General features: G+C 33.1%; 1 protein-coding gene across 1 annotated transcript; it reads right to left on the minus strand.

The window, feature by feature from the left end:
- Positions 1-12,923: 12,923 nt before the first annotated feature.
- Positions 12,924-20,423, minus strand: LOC135131193 (band 4.1-like protein 4). The gene is made up of 18 exons (XM_064058785.1): positions 20,002-20,423; positions 17,185-17,285; positions 16,284-16,388; positions 16,115-16,236; positions 15,823-15,920; positions 15,651-15,771; positions 15,508-15,595; positions 15,300-15,464; positions 15,093-15,247; positions 14,921-15,039; positions 14,680-14,770; positions 14,407-14,628; positions 14,197-14,355; positions 13,750-14,145; positions 13,528-13,701; positions 13,286-13,477; positions 13,174-13,237; positions 12,924-13,064 (listed from the first exon to the last, which is right to left on the minus strand). The coding sequence occupies exons 2-18, from the start codon at positions 17,269-17,271 to the stop codon at positions 12,930-12,932; spliced, it is 2,493 nt and encodes an 830-aa protein (XP_063914855.1). The 5' UTR covers positions 17,272-17,285; positions 20,002-20,423; the 3' UTR covers positions 12,924-12,929.
- Between the last annotated feature and the right edge of the window lie 926 nt (positions 20,424-21,349).

Genomic DNA, 21,349 nt, shown 5'->3' on the forward strand with positions numbered 1-21,349 from the left:
CAACAACGGGTTGGCATCATCTCCAAAATTTACAACAGAATAAATGTTATTTAAATTTTATAAAATAACATATTCCGGCACTTGTGTTTTATGAATCTGTGTTGAGTTTTTCCCTTTAACATCTAGATTTATCGAAAAAAAAATCAAAATTGTATAACACCATTTTGCAATTTAATTTTGAAGCTGCAAAAACCGAATGCTCTGAAATCTTGCAAATCTTTTAAGGTAATCGTAAATTTGGTAAATCCTTTATCAAAATTTATTTGTTTTTCCCCACCCAAAAAACTGATGGCGTCGTCTCAAAATTTTTCCAAATGAATCCAGCCTAAAATATGGAAACTATTATCCGTTTGTACGTAGTTTGTCAGTGCATTAATTTTTGTTTAGATCACTTATGCAAGGTGACTCAAAAAATTAATAAATGAGGCAATTTAATTTACTCATCGCATGGATCATTTTTCCGGAAATTTTGAGTGTACAATATGGTTATACCGCACCTGTCAAAATTGATATACGTGTCTTTGCTCCTTTACCTATACTTTAACCATCCACACATACCTTTATTTTAATTTATAGAGGTTATCATAAAAAAATAAAATTGGCAAAAATAAATTTTATGATTTTTCGAACATGTTGTATTTGTTTGACTCGTCTTCAGAAGTTCTGTCTAAATAACGTTCGACCAGTTTTTTACATGAAATTTACATTTCTTAACGCAGATAAATCATACATAAAAATGGTGCTGGTAGTGTACCGAGATTCCGTTTCTTTTCCTTGCGTTAGGATTGACAGTATTATTAGTTATTAGTATTGCCCAGAACGTTTTTGAACTAACACTTTAAAATTTAAGTGTTTTTATTCCCGAGCGTAAGGAAGTATTGTAATAGACTCCATCAGGCGACTGGCTGCTTTCATATTTTCTCGATGTGTATGACCCCAAATGTTTCGCAAAAAAATCGAAATTGTATGGGAACAATTTACGTCAGTATGTGCGGAGATTTTACAAGGTTATGCGGTAGGTTATACCGCAGTGTTCGCGTTCGGATGTTACATGGGGTTTTGTTTTTTGCACTATTACTGCTATTATTTATTATATTTTTTTATTGATCACATCTCTAAAATGTACACTCCAGTGTTTTATTATTAATAATACACTACATGTGTCGGAACTGACATACATGCCCTAGGTGAAATACTGTCTTGCCCTTTATTAATGCATTCATATTTTTGGAGCAATTATTAATCCGGACACCACAGAGTTCCAACCAAATACAAACAAGTGTGTTTTCGTAACATAATGCTAGACAGTATGGTGATTAAAGTATGGTACACTAATGCATTCAGAAAAACAAGCTCTACAAGAATCTCTAAAAAAATATATAACGTCTATCTCATTAAAAAGTAAGTGGGATGTCGTAGACAAACAAAAGAAAATTGTACAGTGTCAAAAAAATTATAGGATGTCATTTGCCTTCTTCTACAGTTATTGGTGTTACCTATCTATATTTATTCTAATTTATAGGGGTTATCACTGTAGAGAGTGGATTTCTGTCGGGCTAGGCAAGGCCAAACTCGGTACGGCTGGTACGGGATGGGAATTCATTGCAGTTACGGGCTGCATTTCGTTTATTTGAGATTAGAATAACGCTGCTTCGTTACACTCTGCTGTTAATTCTCGTTCTCATTTACTTAGCGGTTTGACTAATTAAGTTTTCCTTAATTGTATTTATGGAATAAGTGACGATTAAATTCACTGATTATTACCCGCTACTGAGTCCCGGCGATCCAGCGCGTCCCCACCTATAATCGTGACATACCCCGACAGAAATCCGCTGTCTAGTTATCAGTTATCACAAATAAAAGTTTGCAATAACTTTTTTTTATTTTTCAAAGGTGCGGGATTTGTAATCAAATTGTGAAATTTATTAATTTCGCGAAATTAATTTTTATAATGATAACCCGTACAATAAAGGGTCTATCGTGTTAAAATAAACAGTTAAATAAACATGTCATCAACATTTTAGCAAAGAAAGGTACAACAGTTTGGATATATGCAATGTAATACCAATAACAACAATATTCTATACGTAAATTTTCGAGAAAATGGCAATTTTACACATTTTAAATACGATTTATTCGACAAAATGTTGAGATGAGGTCATCAATTTTTTGGAAGGGTATAAACCCATATTTTTTTAATTAACGATTTACCATACTTACGATAATCTTAAAAGTCTTAAAACGTTTTAAAAGCTTTCAGAGTGTCCGGTTTTGCAGTTTCGAAGTTAAACTGTACAATGTTTTTGTACAATTTTGTTTTTTTTTTCAAAAATCTAAATGTCTAAAGTAAAAAATCAAGGAGGATTGATAAACCGCTATTGAAGGAGTATCTTGGTTTATAAAAAAAATGACATTTACATAAAATTTTGACCCGACGTCATCACATTGTTGCTTAGACAAATTTTGGTTAGCGTTTTATCAACTTCACGGTATTCATAAGAAACATATAAAATAATTATGATAGCAATCAGTTACCTAATAAATATGGACCCGTAAAGAGACGGAAACGGGAGACCTATTTTTTCAGTACTTCCTTGGTTTACGGTCGAGAAGTAAAACTAAAAATGTATCTACGGTTATTCGAAAAGAACTTCCCTCGTTCCTGAATACGGTCGAAAAAGTACAGCTTCTACGAAAATGATAAAATTTAATTTTGTAAATTTGATTTTTTTTATAACCTCCAGAAGGTATAATACATATATATTTGAACTCTTAAAATACAGATAATGGATATGTTTCAAGTGAGTTTTTCTATAAAAAAAATGTATGATGACGTCATCAACATTTCAACAAGGTCACGTACAATATCAATTTGAATACGTGCACTGTAATACTAACAATAACATTACTGTATACTTAATGTTTCGGGAAAATAGGATGAGCCGATCTTAATTTGATCATTAAAATAAATTGCCTCATTTTTTTTAGTCAACCTGTATAATTAAATGCACAGACAAATCACAAGTATAGACTAATAATATTTTACACATTTTAGACAATATTTATTCGGCAAATGTTTAGATGACGTAATCATTTTTTTAGAAGGGATTCAGTCATAGAAATGATTACTTTATGATAACTGAAGTACATATAATACATTCGTTTGAGATTCAATTTTGGTCAAATATCTCGAGAAGATTGCATCGATAGTTGTATTTATTAATATTTATTAAAAACAATTAAAAAAAAAATTAGTCGAAAGTTTCGACAGAACTTCTCTCGCTTCTGAAATACAATGATATTTTTTTTAGTCACCCTGTATACGCAAATCCAAAAAATATTAATGGAATGATAAATTACAAGTACAGACTTATCGTATTTTGTATATTTTAGATATGATTTATTCGGCAAAATTTTGGGTTGACGTCATCAATTTTTTAGGGGGGAGAAGCAAATATATTTTGACTAAAAATTTATTATGCTCTTTATACCCTTCAAACATCTGCAAGATTTCAAATCATTCGGTTTAGCAGATTCAAAATTAAATTGCAAAATATTGTTTTATAATTTTGATTTTTTTTTTCCAAAAATCTGGACGTTTCGAGTAAAAACTCTACACGGAGTCATAAACTACATGTGTGGGACTATATTATTTTACACAATTTACTATGTATACAAGCCAGAATTTAAAGTTGGCGGTCATGACATCCACATGACGTCACACAAAATGCGCAATATCATATAGGTTATTTGAAATCTAAGTACACAGCAATAAAAGAGCGCAGATACCAGTATATGAAACACCATTCAATGCGCATGAGCACTACTTTCACAGCATCGGTGACGTCGAGAACGAACTTCCTTTACTCTTTGTACCTGTTTTGTACACTCTGTTGCTAACATGTGCAACGTCCAAACCCTAATAATTGCACTAAAGCTGGATTTATAGCTATTCCGCATACGCAAACGGGCCCAGATGACGCAACGGAAGAAAGTTCAACATTAGGTTTTGCTAACATGCATTTATAACAACTCCGCATCCGGAAGCGGGTCCGTAACCGACGCAAGTTTCTTACGGTGCTTACGTTCGATCAGTACGGGTGGCTATTGTGCCGAAAGGATCCGAATAAATGCGACGAAAATCGAATCAAATTGCATTAGCTGATTATGATTATGTACAGCAAGCGATTAAGTCCTATTTGCAGTTTCTGCTCTGTCACTTGGTTACGTCGCTTGCTGTACATGCATGTACAATAACCACCCGTGTTGGTCGAACGTAAGCACCGCAAGAAACTTGCGTCGGTTACGGACCCGCTTCCAGATGCAGAGTGTTATTATAAACGCATAGCAAAACCTGATGTTGAACTTTCTTCCGTTGCGTCATCCGGGCCCGTTTGTGTATGCGGAATAGCTATAAATCAGCCTTAATGGTCTACCATTGACTCGTCCACACTCTTCCCACTCGATGTATACAAAACTCACTTGACATACACCTTGTAAAACTTTTATTACTTTAGCGGCTTAAGCCAAAACACCCTTATAAGTCAAGCTGGCTATTCTGTCTGCCGTCACGAATTTTTATTAGACAGATAATTTTCGAAAGTCTTGGCCGATTGTTGTCAAATTTTATATTTATATTAGGAATATCATGTAGATGGTAAAACGCTAACCAAAATTTGTTTAATCATCCCCACCACTACTGAGATGACGTTACTTCAAAATTCTACACAGTAAATGGATTTTAAATTGTATGAAATAACATAGTAGTTTATGACTCCATATTGAGTTTTTACCCGAAACGTCTAGATTTTTGGAAAAAAAAATCAAAATGATGAAACAACATTTTGCAATTTAATTTGCAATCTGCAAAACCGAATGCTTTGAAATCTTGCAGATGGTTTACAGTTATGATAAGCATAATACATTTTTAATCAAGATAAGATGTATTTACTTTTCTCCTCCAAAAAGTTGATGACGTCAGCTCGAAAGTTTGCCGAATCTAAAATATACAAAATATGATGAGTCTGTACTTGTGATTTATCATTCCATTCATATTTTTTGGATTTGCATATACAGTATGACTCAAAAAAATTAATGAATGCGTGAATTTATTTTATTGATTTAGTCAGGAACTACAAAACCGAATGCTCTCAAATCTTGGAGATGTTTTAAATTTATCATAAGCATGGTAAATTTTTGATCAAAATGTATTTGCCCATCCCCCCTAAAAAACTGATGACGCCACCCCAAAATTTTGCTGAAAAAATGCTATCTTAAATGTGTAAAGAATGATGAGTCTATACTTGTGATTTATAACTGCATTAATATTTTTTAGATTTGCTTATACGGGGTGACTCAAAAAAATTAATGGGCGAGTCAATTTATTTTAATGACTCCGTTTTCCCGGAAAAATTTTGGGAATACAACACTGTTATTTTTAGTATTACACTGCACCAATCCAAATTGATATAAGGCTTGTCCCAGAAAGTTTTGCACATGTTTTGTTTTTGAATAGAATAAGAACGCATGAACAGATCGAATCAAATTTATTTACAGTATACTAGAAATGCAATAAAATTATGAATTTCTTAATTACTTGTTTAAAATTAACGGCTTACCGGAAAATAATATAACTTTAGATCTAATACGACGCATTATTTTTTGCAAAGCTGCACTATTGGCTATCACATCATGCACAATTTTTTGAAGAATTCAAAACTTTTGGCGCATTTTCTTTCTTTTCTAAGAACCCCCTTAACTAGAGACCAATATCTTTCAATAGGTCGGAGTTCAGTTGAGTTTGGGGGGTTATTTTCTTTGTCTCGATATTCGACTCTAAAAAGTAGAACCTGGAGCTTAAAAAAGTAGTAATCGAGCTTGAAGGCATTCTCGGACATAAACATCAGCGTTGATGGTGCCTTCAGCAAAAAAACCCTGCTGGCAGGCAGATTGCTTGCCAAACAAGAACTTTGCGGCCAAATTTTTGCAAAAAAAATTATTTTTTCTGACATCTACCAATGGTCCTTTTTACTGTCCACCGTGTCCTATTAGCCTTTTTCGCTATTAAATTTAAAGATTTTTGAGAATATTCGGACCAAATTTGCAAAATTCGTTCTCTTATGCCAACTCTTTTTGACGACATTTTGAGAACTGACTGAGTAAAACAAAAAGACCAATGACAGATGTGTAGACCAGGGCCTACTGTAACTGTAACATATATATTTTACTTAATTCAAATGTCGCTTAAACAATTTTAATAGCAGAATTTCAATATGGTGCAAAACTTTCTGGGGCAAGTCTTATGTGTCCTTGCAAAAATGTTGACGTCATCACAAAATTGTGTAAAGAAAAAACTCAACTCGAAAATGCTGGATTTGCTTCATTGTACTTCAGGAGCGAGGAAAGTTCTGTCGAAACAACTTTCGACCAATTTTTAAAAGATCTATCTAATAATAATAATGCACGACAGACAACACTGATAAACAAACCAAATATGCAACCTCTTTATTCTAACGGTTTACGTAGTCCATGCCAGTCAAGTTTTCAGATGGCATGTTTTTTCCCGATTTACTGGACAATTATTATCATAGTTTGGTCAATTTACACAAAACCTACATAAATTGTACACCTAAGCCAAATGAACATCCATGCAGTAGTTTTTGATACTATCGCATTCAGACTGAAAGATACATCCAGAGACTTTGTTTTCTGCTATGTAGTGATATCTTCCTCGTCTATTCCGGTACGGGTATTTTTGACAGTCTAACTCATGTCTAATAAACTGACCGTCTCTACCTGTGGTCTGTACCCACATACCTGCAGGACCTTTCCTTTCATTTGTGTATTTGACTTTATAGTTGCATAGGTAATTATAAGAGACACATCTTTATCTTTTGTTTTCGCGCATAAGTTATGATTATGATAATTTTTTGACGGCATTAATGTTTTGTGTCATCGTGACAGCACTTCTTACCTATTTTTTGTTGCATACTTCATTAATATTAGTGCCACATTAAGAACGCAAAAGTTACTGTAATTTTTCTTTTGTTTAACATATAAATTAAGTTCCTCTATGTTATTCGTGCATATTAGGAATGTACCACACCTTGAAAATGAAGTAATAAATAATAATACATCTAGTGACATTTGGTAAATAATTACTACAGCGCCATCTTCCATAAATGTGCAGAAATATTGTAGTTCATCTGGTCAGCTGTAGGTGTCTATCAAGGTGTCTACGGTTCTACGTTTCCGAGGTAGCCAACAAGCAAAGTGAAATGTTGCACGCCAATTTCTTTACATTATTTATTGATATTGCATTTGTTGTCATTAAATTTTTGGGATACAAACTTTCACCTTCGCGCATCGAAAATTAGGTTACTGAAATCGTCGAACCGTTTCACCACTGCCTCTCCACAATTATTATTATTAATGGTACCTATGGATACGTCGGAATTGTTTACCACAATGCTTTTTTTTAATATTGTGACATTTTTATTGATGATTTGTAATTAACAGATTGGTAACAATGAAGATCGATTTGATCAACAGTGGCGTTTGTAATTAGTAATTATCAATTTACCAGAAGAAGGTTGATATCAACACAACGATGGAAGACTAAATCGGCGAATGTAAACTGTAGCGGAGGGAGAGAATATTTTAATCCATAAATGTAAATTGCGGCCGATCTTTCTTGGGGTTCGAGAAAGATCTATGTAAATTGTAACGGTATGCAGGTAGTATAGTTTCCCCAGTTCTAATTCAGTTTTATGATAGTACCCCCATTGTGTAAAAGTTAACTTCCTTAACAATAGAATACTATTGCCGGTGATGCGACAGTTATAAATAAGGATTTAACCATGCCGTTACCATTATACAGTAAAATGGTTAAATCCTTATTTATGACTGTCACATCACCGGCAGTAGTAATCTATTGTTAAGGAAGTTACCTTTTACACATCATAAAACCGAATTAGAACTGGGGAAACTATACCTGCACCCATGAATTGCACTCGATGCGCTTAAAAATTTACACAAATTTTGTGATGACGTCATCAACACTAATAATAACAGTACTGTATTCCCAAATTTTCGGGAAATGGAGTAACTTGATTTAATTAAGAAAATAAATTGCCTCATTCAATAATTTTTTTGAGTCACCTGTACCTATAAGCAATTCTAAAAACTATGAGTGCATTGATATTACGATACGATTTATTTGTCAAAATTTTGAGATAACGTTATTACTTTTTTCGGAGAGGATAAACAGATAAATTTTGATTAACGATTTATCATGATTATGATAACCTTAAAACGTTTGCAAGATTTCAGAGCATTCGGTTTTGCAGTTTTAAAGTTAAATTGCAAAATGTTGTTATACAATTTTGATGTTTTTTCAAAAAGTAAGGGTGTCGAGGATGAAAACTCAATACCGATTCACATCTCATCTCATAAGGGAACAAGTATGTTAAGTATTTCTGTAAAACTAAAAAAAAAAATTATTGTAAATTTTGGAGATCCCATCCCACTGGTGGTAGGAATGATTAACCAAATTTTATTTAACGTTTTATCGTCTATAATTCCAACTCGACTGGAATGGATTTGACGGCAGTGGTCCCTATTTAAACAGTACCGCTCGTATGGGTTTATTTCGTTAGCGTAACACTACATTAAAATAATGACTATCTCAACAAACAGTAATGATAGTTTCCTTGGTTTTTTCGGACCCATCGGGTACCAGAAACGCTAAAAAACGCAACAAAAAGCTTGAAAAGTAACATTTCTAAAACGAATTTCTTCAATCTATAAACACCAAAATGTAAAAAACGTACGTAATTGTCTCGTTTTCGCAAAATAGGTCTATTCTGCATATCGCAAATACGTCATGTCGATTAGAATCGTCAAAACAAACCGGATTATACTTCAGAACTCAAAATTAGACCAAAACAAGATTTTTAGCTACAATTTTATGGTTTCCTTGGTATTTTCCAGCCCATAAGGTGCCGGACACGCTACAAAACACAAGAAAAACCTAAACAGTAACATTTATGAAGTTTAACGCATTTCTTGAGTCTACAGTCGCCAGAATGTGAAAAATTAACCCAATCGTCATTTTTTTTCGCAAAAAAAGTCGACTCTGCATATCGCAACAACAGTAAAAGGATGAAATTTAATTTGATTTAATTTTATCCTAAAATATATGTAACCGCCGTCACCGACAATGAGTCATTTTCGTCGTACATACTAGAACCCATAGGCGTCGTACCGGGGCGGCGTATGGATTTCTTTCATAATAATATTATTTCTTTCAAATTGGTTGTCGACGCAGACATGGTACAAGAAGACTTCTTGTACATACCATGGTCGCAAATGGCTGTGAAAATTCTAAATAAAATTGGTGGTTCATCAAATATATTAATTTTGAAATCATGAAACTGACATTTCAGTTGCCTTGTCAGAAACGTGTGTCAGTTTGTGGTGTGTACTTTCCGTCATTTTCAATTTGCTTATCGTACAAATTTTTATAATAAAAGCAATGCCGCTTTTAAATGAACGGCAGTTTGCCGTTGTTATCTATCATAAACTTCTCTCTTGTAAATAAAATTGATATTTTAGTTACATTTTTGTAACCAAAGGCTAAAGGTGGGTTTGCACAGTCATGGCCTACTCGACAACCATTTTGAAATATTATATTCGTAGGCACAATAACTGTTACTGCAATAAAAACGTATTTTATTTAGAAAAATGTTTACCATAAAAGTGACTAATTTACTTTAAAACTAAACCAATTTATGATTTGGTGCATGCCGCTAGCTATTTTGTAGAAGAACCATCACAGATTCAAATGTGCAGAGACGAAGAAGGAATGGGCTTCGAATAATTTCCAGTCACAAGCATAAAGGAAAATGAATGACCCCACTAAGGGCTGGTAGGTACCTGATTTTATTATTGGCTGCAGTTACATGTTATAAAAATTTACGACATAATATGCTGGGGAAGATGAACGGATTAGTTCCGCTGCATTTAACATGTGCGTCGACCAAGTAAGTACCTAGTGTACACGATTTAAAACAACAAGTTGTTCAACTGTTTATTTAGCTTGATTATTTTATATATTCGCTACCCATTTCAATTATAATTTCATGCCCTCGAAGAGGCGCAATAAAATAAAAAAAATAACTGCTATTTTTCAAAACTAAACATCCGCTTAATTTTTACTTAATTCCTGAGCGTAAGCTAAGGATGTATAGTAATCAAGTCCATCGGACGAACGGCCACTGTTTTGTTTCAAGGAATGCAGGATACACCCGAACATATTTAATATAAAAAAAATACGTTTGTGGTTAAAGCACTTGAAAAAAATGTTGGAAACTGTAATCGTCCATTTTAGTAGACAAAATGGATGTACCTACTCATCAAAATGTTAATTGTTAATTTAAAAAAATATATCTTGGAAGATAAAATCAGCTATCTAACTGAAACAAGACATTGGCCAAAATGTGCTTATTACTGCTTTGAATTATACTTACTTATCGTATATTTCTTACGATTTCTAATGAAGATTTTACTGGATACATTGACATAGATAACTTTTATGTAAATCCTAAAAGACTTACCACGGAAAATAGTTGTTTACGAAGTTTTGATAATCTGTTATGCTGTGGTGTAGCGGCGGTTAATCAGTTGTCAATTTGTTTTCCACTATGGCCGCTAGTCACTTTGAAGTGTATAATACATGCATATTCAATAAGGATGTTTCCGGATCTTTCATAGATTCCACAATGGTTGATTTTTCTGATGTAATCACTTTAGACCCTTCAGCACGCTCTGCTCGAGGACAATACGCGCATAATCATGAATAAATAAAAATATTGGCACAGGAAGACAATATTTAAACATATGTAAACAAGATTAGTTCATCGACCATCACTAAGTATTTAGTCGGCAATTGTTAGTTGGCACTATGTTACTTCCTGAGCGTAAATAAATTAAGGAAATATAGTAATCGAATCCATCGGGCGACTTCTCATTTTCATGTTTTTTCGACGTTTGATGACGTCTAGAGTACAAAAAAGTGATCTTCCATTTCCGTCTGTCTGTCTGTTTGTTTGTGTGGCGTCTGCATCGACTTTTATTAGACACGTAATCTCCGAAACTACTGGATTGTTGCCAAATTTTGTATGTATACTATTAGGAATACCATAAATGGTAAAACGCTAACCAAAATTTGGTTAGCAATCCCCACCACTAATGGGATGACGTCAAAATTTACGATATTTTTTTATTTTGTAAAATAAGATACTCCTTCACTTGTGATGTATGAATCCGTGTTGAGTTTTCACCTTAGACATCCAGATTTTTGGAAAAAAAATCAGATCTATAATTTTTCGAAAAAGCTGGATTTGTTGTACTGTACTTCAGGAACAAGGGAAATTCTGTCGAAATAACCTTCGACCATTTTTTTTATCCTGTTAAACGACGATTCCCGAGCGATGGTCAAAGAGAGGGTGAGTAGAAGTAAGAAAAGATATCGAATATATGAAAATGATTTTTATTTTTTTTTTTAGCAGAAAGAGCAGATGGTAAAATTTCATCCATCAAGATTACCACATAATTATTATTTATTGAAAACATATTTACGATTGTAAACTTTCCAAAATTTTAATTGTTGCCACTAGTTTTACGTTTTGCAAATTATAAATTATCAAATGTAAAATTAAGAAAAATTTATCAAAAACACTGACCACAGTATATTTTTAATTTTCCTCCTACACTTTTTTAAATATCTTGGCTTTCTTACTGAACAAATACTGCAGTTTTCCGGACGTAGTAAATAACTAATAATAATTAATGAATAATAAATTAAAATGCAAACGGCCACTTTAAGTCAAGTGCTAAATGTGAATTTTATACTGTCTCAATAGAGGAATAGGTTGTGGAAACTTGTAAAGCCTACACCAACAAAGTACTCTAATCTAAACAATGCAGATTAATTGAAGTAGAAGAAAGTCGCCTAATATGACGATAGCTTCTAAACAGGGTACCTAAATTTGTTGAATCTTGCACCTACTCCATGAATGCTCTTATCATATGTATAGTAATCTGCAAAAAGTTTAATTCCGGAAACCCATTTATATGATGACGCCCAAGCTAAGTGCATTTTACGCAATGCCGAATACTTGCAACACATTATAAAGGCGTATAATACGAGATAATTGGAGAATCTTTATTCTATTTGTAAATTTTTGCTTTCAAATTTAAGTAAATAGGAGACTGTTAATTATGTCATGTATTAATGTATATAATGTATAAAACATAATTGATATCTAGATTTTTTTATAATAATAATTTATTCCAACCAACAGACGCTAGGTCCAGTTATAACATACAATGTGAAACAAACATGATAACAAATAACATTCTTACATTATTTTTTTAGGCATTTCAGAAACGGTTGATCTAATGTAATTTATTTATTGTTAAATAATTTTTTATTGGAATACTGCTTGTGTTTGAGTAATATTTTATTACTTCCCTACCATAAAATCCATTCAAGTACTGTAGAAGGATATTTTGACGAAGTCCACTATAAGTAATACTTGATTTTTATTTTATCGCTAGTGTCGATTTATTATTTATTTTAAAATACATTATTCAGTATTCAAGAATTTAGAAATTAAAAAATGCCGAAATGAATAATCGTACAATTTCAAAATAAATTTACAACTTTAACATAACCTCCCAATTTCAGAAGGGACAAGAAGAAAACTTGTAAAATATCTGCATATCAGGGTACATAGCCTGCTGTAGGTGCCTACGATTTGAAATGAATTATACCTTATTGTCTGATAATATAATTTATTTTCATATATTATAAAACCAAAATTACGAGTCAGTTGGAGTGCCAATAAATTTATAAAAAATAGAAATTACAACTCTGTACTCATTTCAGACAAATCTACCGCTGAAGTGTTTGTAGCATTCTCGTTGGTAGTAGCTGCTTCTGATGTTTCCGACAATAGGTGGTGTTCAGCAGCACTGGACAATCTCTCTGAACCTGAAATCTTATTACATCTATTTTAAAATCATTGACCGTGTTATAAACTTTCTTATTTTATCACTTTCCTGTATAAATAAATAACAAGTATTTCAAAATTTTAGATAAAAACTCACCAATAAATAATCTTCGACGTTGTTAAGCGCTATCCTGTTATTCTCACTGCAATAATCTCTAGATCTGAAAAAACATAAATTAATTAACAAAAACTTCTCTTCAAATTCTTACTTATTGTCGCTATTATAAATGCAGTCTTGTTCGGTTCCCAAACCAGAATCCGTATGTTCGTGGCTTATTCCTAAATGGTCTGAATTGTCGTGTCTCCTATCCACAATGGCATTGTAACTAGCCGTATCTTTGTTTTTAGAAAGATGACTAAAATTATTTGGAAAATTTCCAACATCTAACGTGTTAAACATCCTACAATACATAATAAGATGGCGCTATAATCTGCCATAATTTAGTAATACCTGGGCAGAAGCGTGTCAGCAATATTAATATCACTGCTATTGCAGGACATTTGGATTGGCAAATCATCATTTAAATTATAATGACCTAAGCAAACATTACGCATTCTATGCGTTTCAGTTATGTGTGGTGAATACGGTGGGGGTGGCGTATTACAGGTCTTGTCATCATGAATACTACAAAACATTAATTACGTGGTAAATAACATTTTATTTTTTATTTACCTCTTATTCCACTGTGATTGTTTAAGCTTCTTAACATGTTTAGGTTTATTTGTTTGAACTACCGTATATGGAATTTCTTTCAGTTGTGAATCAGACATGCCCGTAGTGTCGATAAGATCAAATTCTAAATGTTTTTTTAATTCTTCGGAAAGCCACGACTTAGCTTCGGAGGGTGAGCGAGATCGAGATCTATGTTTGCGATGTTTACGAACTTTATTACTATAACCTATGTCACAATCGTTTCTAACTTCGTTGTACGCTTGATGGTGGGATCGCCGACTACTGATTACGTTAGCCTGTTGGATGCTATTAGAATTACCTTCGTTATGTAATTTTCTTTGAACTTCCTGCCACTGATAATCAGAATTGACGAGTTCGTACTGATGATCCGTTTGCCTGAAATCCAATGTAACAAACTGACCCTATGCTACGTAAAGCAATTCTCACCTTTTATTCGAATATTTTCTGTCATGTAATTCAGGTTCTGATTCCGAGTCTCTTCTGGAACTTTTTGATCTACGTCTTCTGTGCTTTCGGTGAGATCTATTTGAACTTTTAGATAATTCGCTTTCATTATCAGAAGTTAATTTGCTACGATGTTTTCGCCTAAAATTTTGCATGAGCTACGAAAAAATATATTCTTTTGAAACGTATTACTTTTTACAAGAACGAGAATCATTAGAGCTTTGGCTGTCGAGAGATGACGATCTGTATCGAGGACCTGCTGAACGTACCGATCGTGGACTAACAGGAATAGAATTGTTGTAAAGACCTTTGGAATGTGGTTGCGACCAAGGAGCGCTCTTAATACTTCTTGGAGAATCTGTACGTTTGGTTTCTTCATTCGGTGCGACGAAGGACGGATGAGAACCTCCGAAACTTAACAGACATTACTTCTTGTCAACATGTCAACATCTACGTTTAACTTACTTTTGGACAGGTTGAGGCACCGAAATGAATTTCATTTCTTGAAGTTGTGACTGAGTTTGGGAACGTCCATATGTTTCATCCGTTGGTAATTCTAAAATAAAAATAAAATAAAATGCCAAAAAATATGTAAATTAAGCCGATGCAGATACGAAGCAAGTCCCAAGTTTAAAGGCCACACATTACTCCAAGACTTGCTCCAGATAAATCGTCATCGACTGGTCCCGGGTACGTATTTAATTACGTTCAGCCATTCCTTCTGCAATTCGTCTTTGGTATCGTCTTGAAGGTGTCCTAGAAAACGAAGGTGGAGTTCTAACTTTCATCTGCGCATCTCTTACAGCCTGTTTTTCAGTTCTGCCACTGTATAAATAATAACAATGTTATTCACGTCGCAAGTGGATATCTTGTCATACCTATATCTAAACCTTGATCCTAACGCGAAGATATCAGGTGTCGTCGGTGCTACCTGAACCAATCTAAAAAAGGCATGATGTTCGACACAACATTTCCACAAGTGCTTACAGCCAGATTTCGACGGGGTTTCGAATCCGTACGTACTTTCGTCGTTCTATAAAAAAATGTGCCATTTAACAGGAAAAACCAAATAAAAACCTACGAACGTTTTTATCGATGACCCTTAACATAAAATATCGACCTTTAAAATATATTTTCGTAATCCTTGGCCAATAATAATTTCCTACTGTCGTTTTATTCCTCAGTACTATTATTCCGCTTGGTGTTAATCCTAGAAAGTACTCCACGCTGTCCTCCCCCTGTTCATTTGACTGATCACTATTGCAAAAATATGGTCATACTCATTTATATTACCAATACTGGGTGTAGATCAACTCCGTACATTTCGAGCCATTTTACTTTTTCGAGGTAGTTTAGTTCCGCTACAGATGGTAACTGACCTCTGCAACAAATCTAGTTTATCACTTATTTTCTTATCTTATTAACAATCTACGCACACTAAAGTTTTGTGAAGTTCTGCAATTCTCGTTTCTAAATCTATACTTTGATTAGGAAGGAAACGAAATTCAGAAACGTAACCTTTACTGTGACGCCGGGGGTCATAATCCCCCAATTCAGCTGAAATTGTTTACTTGGGTCTTTTCTAACGAAATATTTATTTATACTCACACTGAACGATGTACGCGCCTAATTCTGCAGCAAGCTCGAATGGCACCAATAAACGTTCTTGTAAAATGTCTTGTTTAACTTGCAGAAAAAATTGATACCTGAATAACAGACAATCAGTTTAAATAGCGCAGTAGGTGCGAAGTACCTTCGCTGCGCATATTGTTAATAATTTTTTCACGCGAATATTCTACTCTAGTGACACACTTATCTAACGAGTCGATAGATACACACGGCCATAATAAAATTAATCCTGTAATTAAAGCTTTACCTAGATTCAAGAATCGGTGCTTACCTCGTAATTTCTTCTAACAACTTGCAAGGGTCGGCAGCGTAAAATTTCACCCCAAAATAAAAAGTGAAGGGATCAGAACCTTTAATTTGTTTGCTAAGTATTTTAGCAGGATCCAACCAATGCTAAAACGTATTATTGCGGTAAAGTTTTTCCCAAAGGTGTCACTTACGGTTTGACCGGTTTGATCCAAATAGCGCAAACCGAAATAAGCTGTTTCGAGTAGATTTAAGTTACGGAACACGACATCGAGCAATGCTTGCCCAGTGTAAGTATCCTGGAAATAAGGAAGAGTGAAATTAATTCCATGTTATCCCTTCGTAATCATTTTTTATGCATGTACAGACCAATTTTAATTAATTTAAAAAACAACTCAACTTTAAAAAATTTTCTTTTGGAATGAGCGAGTACGAATTATATCGAAAAAATAAGTAAAATTTCCTCAAGCTTGACTTGATCTCTTCTGATTGATACTCCAAGAACCGATACATATATTATTATAATACTGACCCAAAAATAAAATAGGTAAAACAGTTATTGTCCGTGTTTAGTAACATGCATCGCGAAACCTTGAATTTAAGAAGAATTCACAATTTTTAGCATTGGAGTAACAACGTACCTCTATAATCAAGCGAAGGAAACGTCTGCACACTTTTGAATATTTTTGAAGACCAAAGCGCGATGGAGGGCAGAACAATTACGTGCGTCTAGACACGAAATTACTACTTTGAGAGATTTCCTTAAATCTGTTAGGCATTAATTGTTAGGCCGCACCTAAACATTTTATCACGCAATAATGTTTCATCGCCAATCGGCAATGGGAAAACGACACAAAATTAAATAACACGTGAAAACGAAAAGTACAAAGAAAAAGGTGTCACTGACTCACGACTCGACCAAAACTTATATGATGCAACATGAATAATCATATATGGACAAGTAGGTATAGGCAATAAAGTTGAAATCATTTAGCTAATTTTATACATAAAAACAATTAGATTTTAGTTATAAAACACATTAAATATATATGCTGTAAGTCGGTGAGTATTTGGTATTTTCTAATAAACACTTACCTCGATTTCGTGAATAAACTCTTGTTCATCCAAAAGAATTATTTTGCAGTGAATTATTCGTGGCTTGGAACAAAAAATACAGTCCATAATAAGATAAAAACCTAAAAATAAATATGAAAACATTTGATACATAAATATATGTATATAATGTATATATAAATAATTAAAGAACGGCCAATGGATTTTGTCTTGTAGTCTTGTTTTATTATTATCATCTTTCTTTCTATTCTGTGTCCTTATTTTACAATGAGAGAAAGAAGCTTAAATAAAAGAAAAAACAAGTTTGGGTCTTAGTTATTAGGGGGATACAGTAATCTCACTTTCTCAGCGTTACCACAATGGATTAAGCATTCGGATTGTGAGTGGGTGCTTGGTGCTTGGAGGTCAGTCACTTACGAGGGTGGACACCATATACATATATAAAATATATATATACATAACTTAATTACACTTAAATCAACTTATTAACCGGACAATAAAGCTGACATGTACAAAAACAAATCTTTTGTCCGTTACCACAAAATGACATTCTACACCTGAATACATTTCGTATTCATATGGCATTAAAAATGATCGCTGATGTTAACGTGTACTGATTACAATATACCTGTTTATTTTGTTTATTTTATAAAATTTTTAGTTGGAATTTGATTTTGTTTGAATAACAATATCATCGTCATTATTAATGTTGAGAATTTTGATCTGAACATGTGAACCATATTACATTATCGGAGATAAAAAATGTCGGTTTGCCGCCATCCGCCATCGTTCCACATTCTTTGTGTGGAGCTTCTCAGGATGCAGGTTGAAATAGGCGGCCATATAGTCACGAAATTGCTGTGCATTAATTATTTTCTGCCCCGAGCTACAAAATAATTTCAGTCCACTATTCTCCAAACTCTTTCGCTTTTACTATGTCGAAATTAATCTTCATGATCCTAATAATACGTTTAAAGAATTTAAATACCATCCTTGAAAATGACCATTTTTGCTTGTGAACAATACGAACATTTTCAAAGCGGGCAAAATTTCATTATATTGTTGATACCCGACGTGTATTTTTTGGTTTAATTAGCTTCAAGAAGACCAATTAGGTGGCATTCATCTTGCATAATTAAATTTTATTCCACGCAAAAGCTATTCCTATAAATCTGACAAAATCCGTAATAACTGTATTCTTCTTGTAATTAAGAATGATATACAAAACGTGAATTTCAACCAAATGTTTGGGATGTCAAAAACAACACAAATTACATAAAACTCCTAAACATAAGTTCAACGGTTTCCACTAAAAAGCTACTGGTTTACGAGATTCATTATTATTAAATTAAATATATATACAATATACATATAGTTTAACAGATAATGTTAATAAATTAAACTGAAAGGTACGTTTAAATACGGGAGTAAAACTATTTCAAAACTACTACGAAAATATATAAAGAAAACTATACAATGACTTTAACAATAAGTAAAGTACCGCCTATTTAGAAACATCACAAAACTAATACCAACATAGCCAAAGTCGCCAAATATAAAAAAAAATAAAGGTAGGTACTTTCTTTGGGAATATGTATTACGATTTCTTTGATGGAGTATAACATTTGCGACACACTACACAATTAAAATTTTGAATTAATAAATTTTGACGATGTTCATTCAGAATTCTGTTGCCATATGTGTGGTATATTATTCTTGTATACATCAATAAGTCACAAGAGTTGTTAATAAAACTTAGGTTGATTGATAATGATTCTCCGTGTATTGTGACTGTGGGTACGTATGAACGAAAATTCAAAGGAAGACTTGAAAAGATTGAGAAAAAGTGGTTAAACATTCTAGTCAAATATAAGTCAAAATTCTGGTCTTTATAGACTTATTAAAGTATTTTGGACATCTGTTTTGGGTTGAAGGTTTTAAATAAACTAATCGACTATTCTCCTATTTTGCAGGATTTTTGTTTTCATACTCCGCCGAGGTTCAATAATTTGTTTTGTGTTCCCGCATATAACACGAATTACATTATGAACATCTACCAGTTTAGAATCAGCAAACTACTCGACAAATATAAGATCCACAATTTTACTCATAATTCAATGCAGTAATTCAAGAATGTAGCACGAAATATTTTACAATTATGATAATGATGCAGATACCAAGTTAAATTTCATTTACTTTTGTTTTTTTTTTGTTTTTGTATTATTATGTCTTTATGTAAAATTGGTCAAGAAGTAAGCTGTCTGATTAATTAATCATTAATGAACTATTATAAAAAATAAATTTGTTAAGGAAAATAAGTTTTATTTATTTATTTTTATTAAAAACCGTAAGTTACGGTTTAAAAGTTGTAACATTATGCATCTGTTAATAAGACATTTTTTACATATGATAAACTGTTTTGTGAAGAAAAATTGATTCTTTGAAATATTTTTGTTTCATGGAATATAAATATATATAATATAATAATAAAAGAATATAATCAACTTTTACCACAAAAGAACAAAATATTGTTGTTCTACGCAAGTTTGTTGAATTAAAAAAACCTTTTAAAAATTTATTCAATATAACCATTAGCCATTTTTTAAAATATTAATAAAACAATAAACAATGTTTTCAAGTTAAATAAATTACAATGAGTAATCCTAGATACGCAAGTAGTTAATAGACATGTATGGTTAGACTGTTTCGTAAACTTTTGTCGGTTAATTCATGTATCGACTACCTAATATTAAAATCTTCATCGTAAAGTCAAAGGTTCCGTTTCAAGTGCGAATGTTACATTATATGGAGGTAACAACATAGTAGCATTGTCCTTACCTGAAGAGTGGCCGTGACAATTCACAAAACCTGTAAAGTTAATAATTTACCATTGTTATTAAAATATTCAACATCACTCCACTGCACTAGCAATATACAGTTAAATAGCGATGTACATCCTAGGCCATTCAACTTTGAAGTTCAGTTTTAAATCAACGTACAGGCACAGGTAACAACACCACGGCACACCACACGTTACAGACCTGCTTCTATCCAACTACAGACTACAGACTACAGAACAGAACAACCGATCCATGGAAATTGACACGGTAAATTGCTTACATGCTGTTCGGTTTACGAATCGGCAGTGTTAGCTTGCCAAGTCAGAAGAGGTGGGAAAACGGGTACTGTCTAATTTACTGATCTGTAAAATGATTTCTGAACGGCGGTTGTCGGTCTCAGGTAAGCGGTAAGCGCGGGTTTGATGCGAACCGCGGCCTTTGCCTCTACCTCTATAAGAGTAGCCCCCATCAGCTAGGTACATACATACCTACAACTATGAGTCCTACTTCTGCTACCAGCCGTTTCCGGTCGCCGGACGCTACAAATGTAAATTATATACGCAATATTTTCAAGGTGGATAATCGAACAGAACATAAATTAACAAAGCAAAACCCATTCCAAATCAATGACCGCATGTCAAACTTGGCCGCTAAGTAACAGATTTATAATTTTCGGTCTTTATCCTGAATAAAAATAGTCCTAGATAGGAATAAAATCAGCCAAAACATTAAAATATTATTTAGATGATTGAGCGTTAATTAGGGGTAACATTCGAACGGAACGAGGTATCGTTCGTAACGTCATATACAACAGTTATATTTTTGGCTTTTTTACAAACACGAAAATAATTCGGAGCAACACAGTAAAGTAGAAAAAACCAAATTTTCAAATTTTGGTCTTATTTGGCACAACAACCTGAGGTTGTCTGAAATCGGTATTTCTTTTCTTTGTTAGTAGGTACCGTTAACTAAATTATTTATAAATAAAGCGGAGTAAATCAAAACATTTCCTGGTGGTGTTTTTCACAGAAAATTAAATTAATTGACCGAAAGTAAAAAAAAACTGTACCTCCCAACTCCGAACAGGAAATAGATTAACGTCTATAGCGTCTTGGAGGAGTAATTTATCCGTAAATTATTCGCATAAAAAGTGTGTACTAATTTCCAACGACATCCGATATAACTGGTTTCGACGTTTCCAACACACAATTGACGAAGTTGAAGAGGATGGAACACTCAGTTGTATAACATAGTGATCAGTTGAGAGATAGTCTTCAGTTTTTTTTTTTAATGAACAAACTTATTTCAACTTTAATAAAATAAAAGGGGTTATTATAACCTCGCTC

The sequence above is a fragment of the Zophobas morio genome, unplaced genomic scaffold, assembly GCF_036711695.1.
Source record: "Zophobas morio isolate AGI-343-1 ecotype UQ-CSIRO unplaced genomic scaffold, CSIRO_AGI_Zmor_V1 ptg000019l, whole genome shotgun sequence".
NCBI lineage: Eukaryota > Metazoa > Arthropoda > Insecta > Coleoptera > Tenebrionidae > Zophobas > Zophobas morio.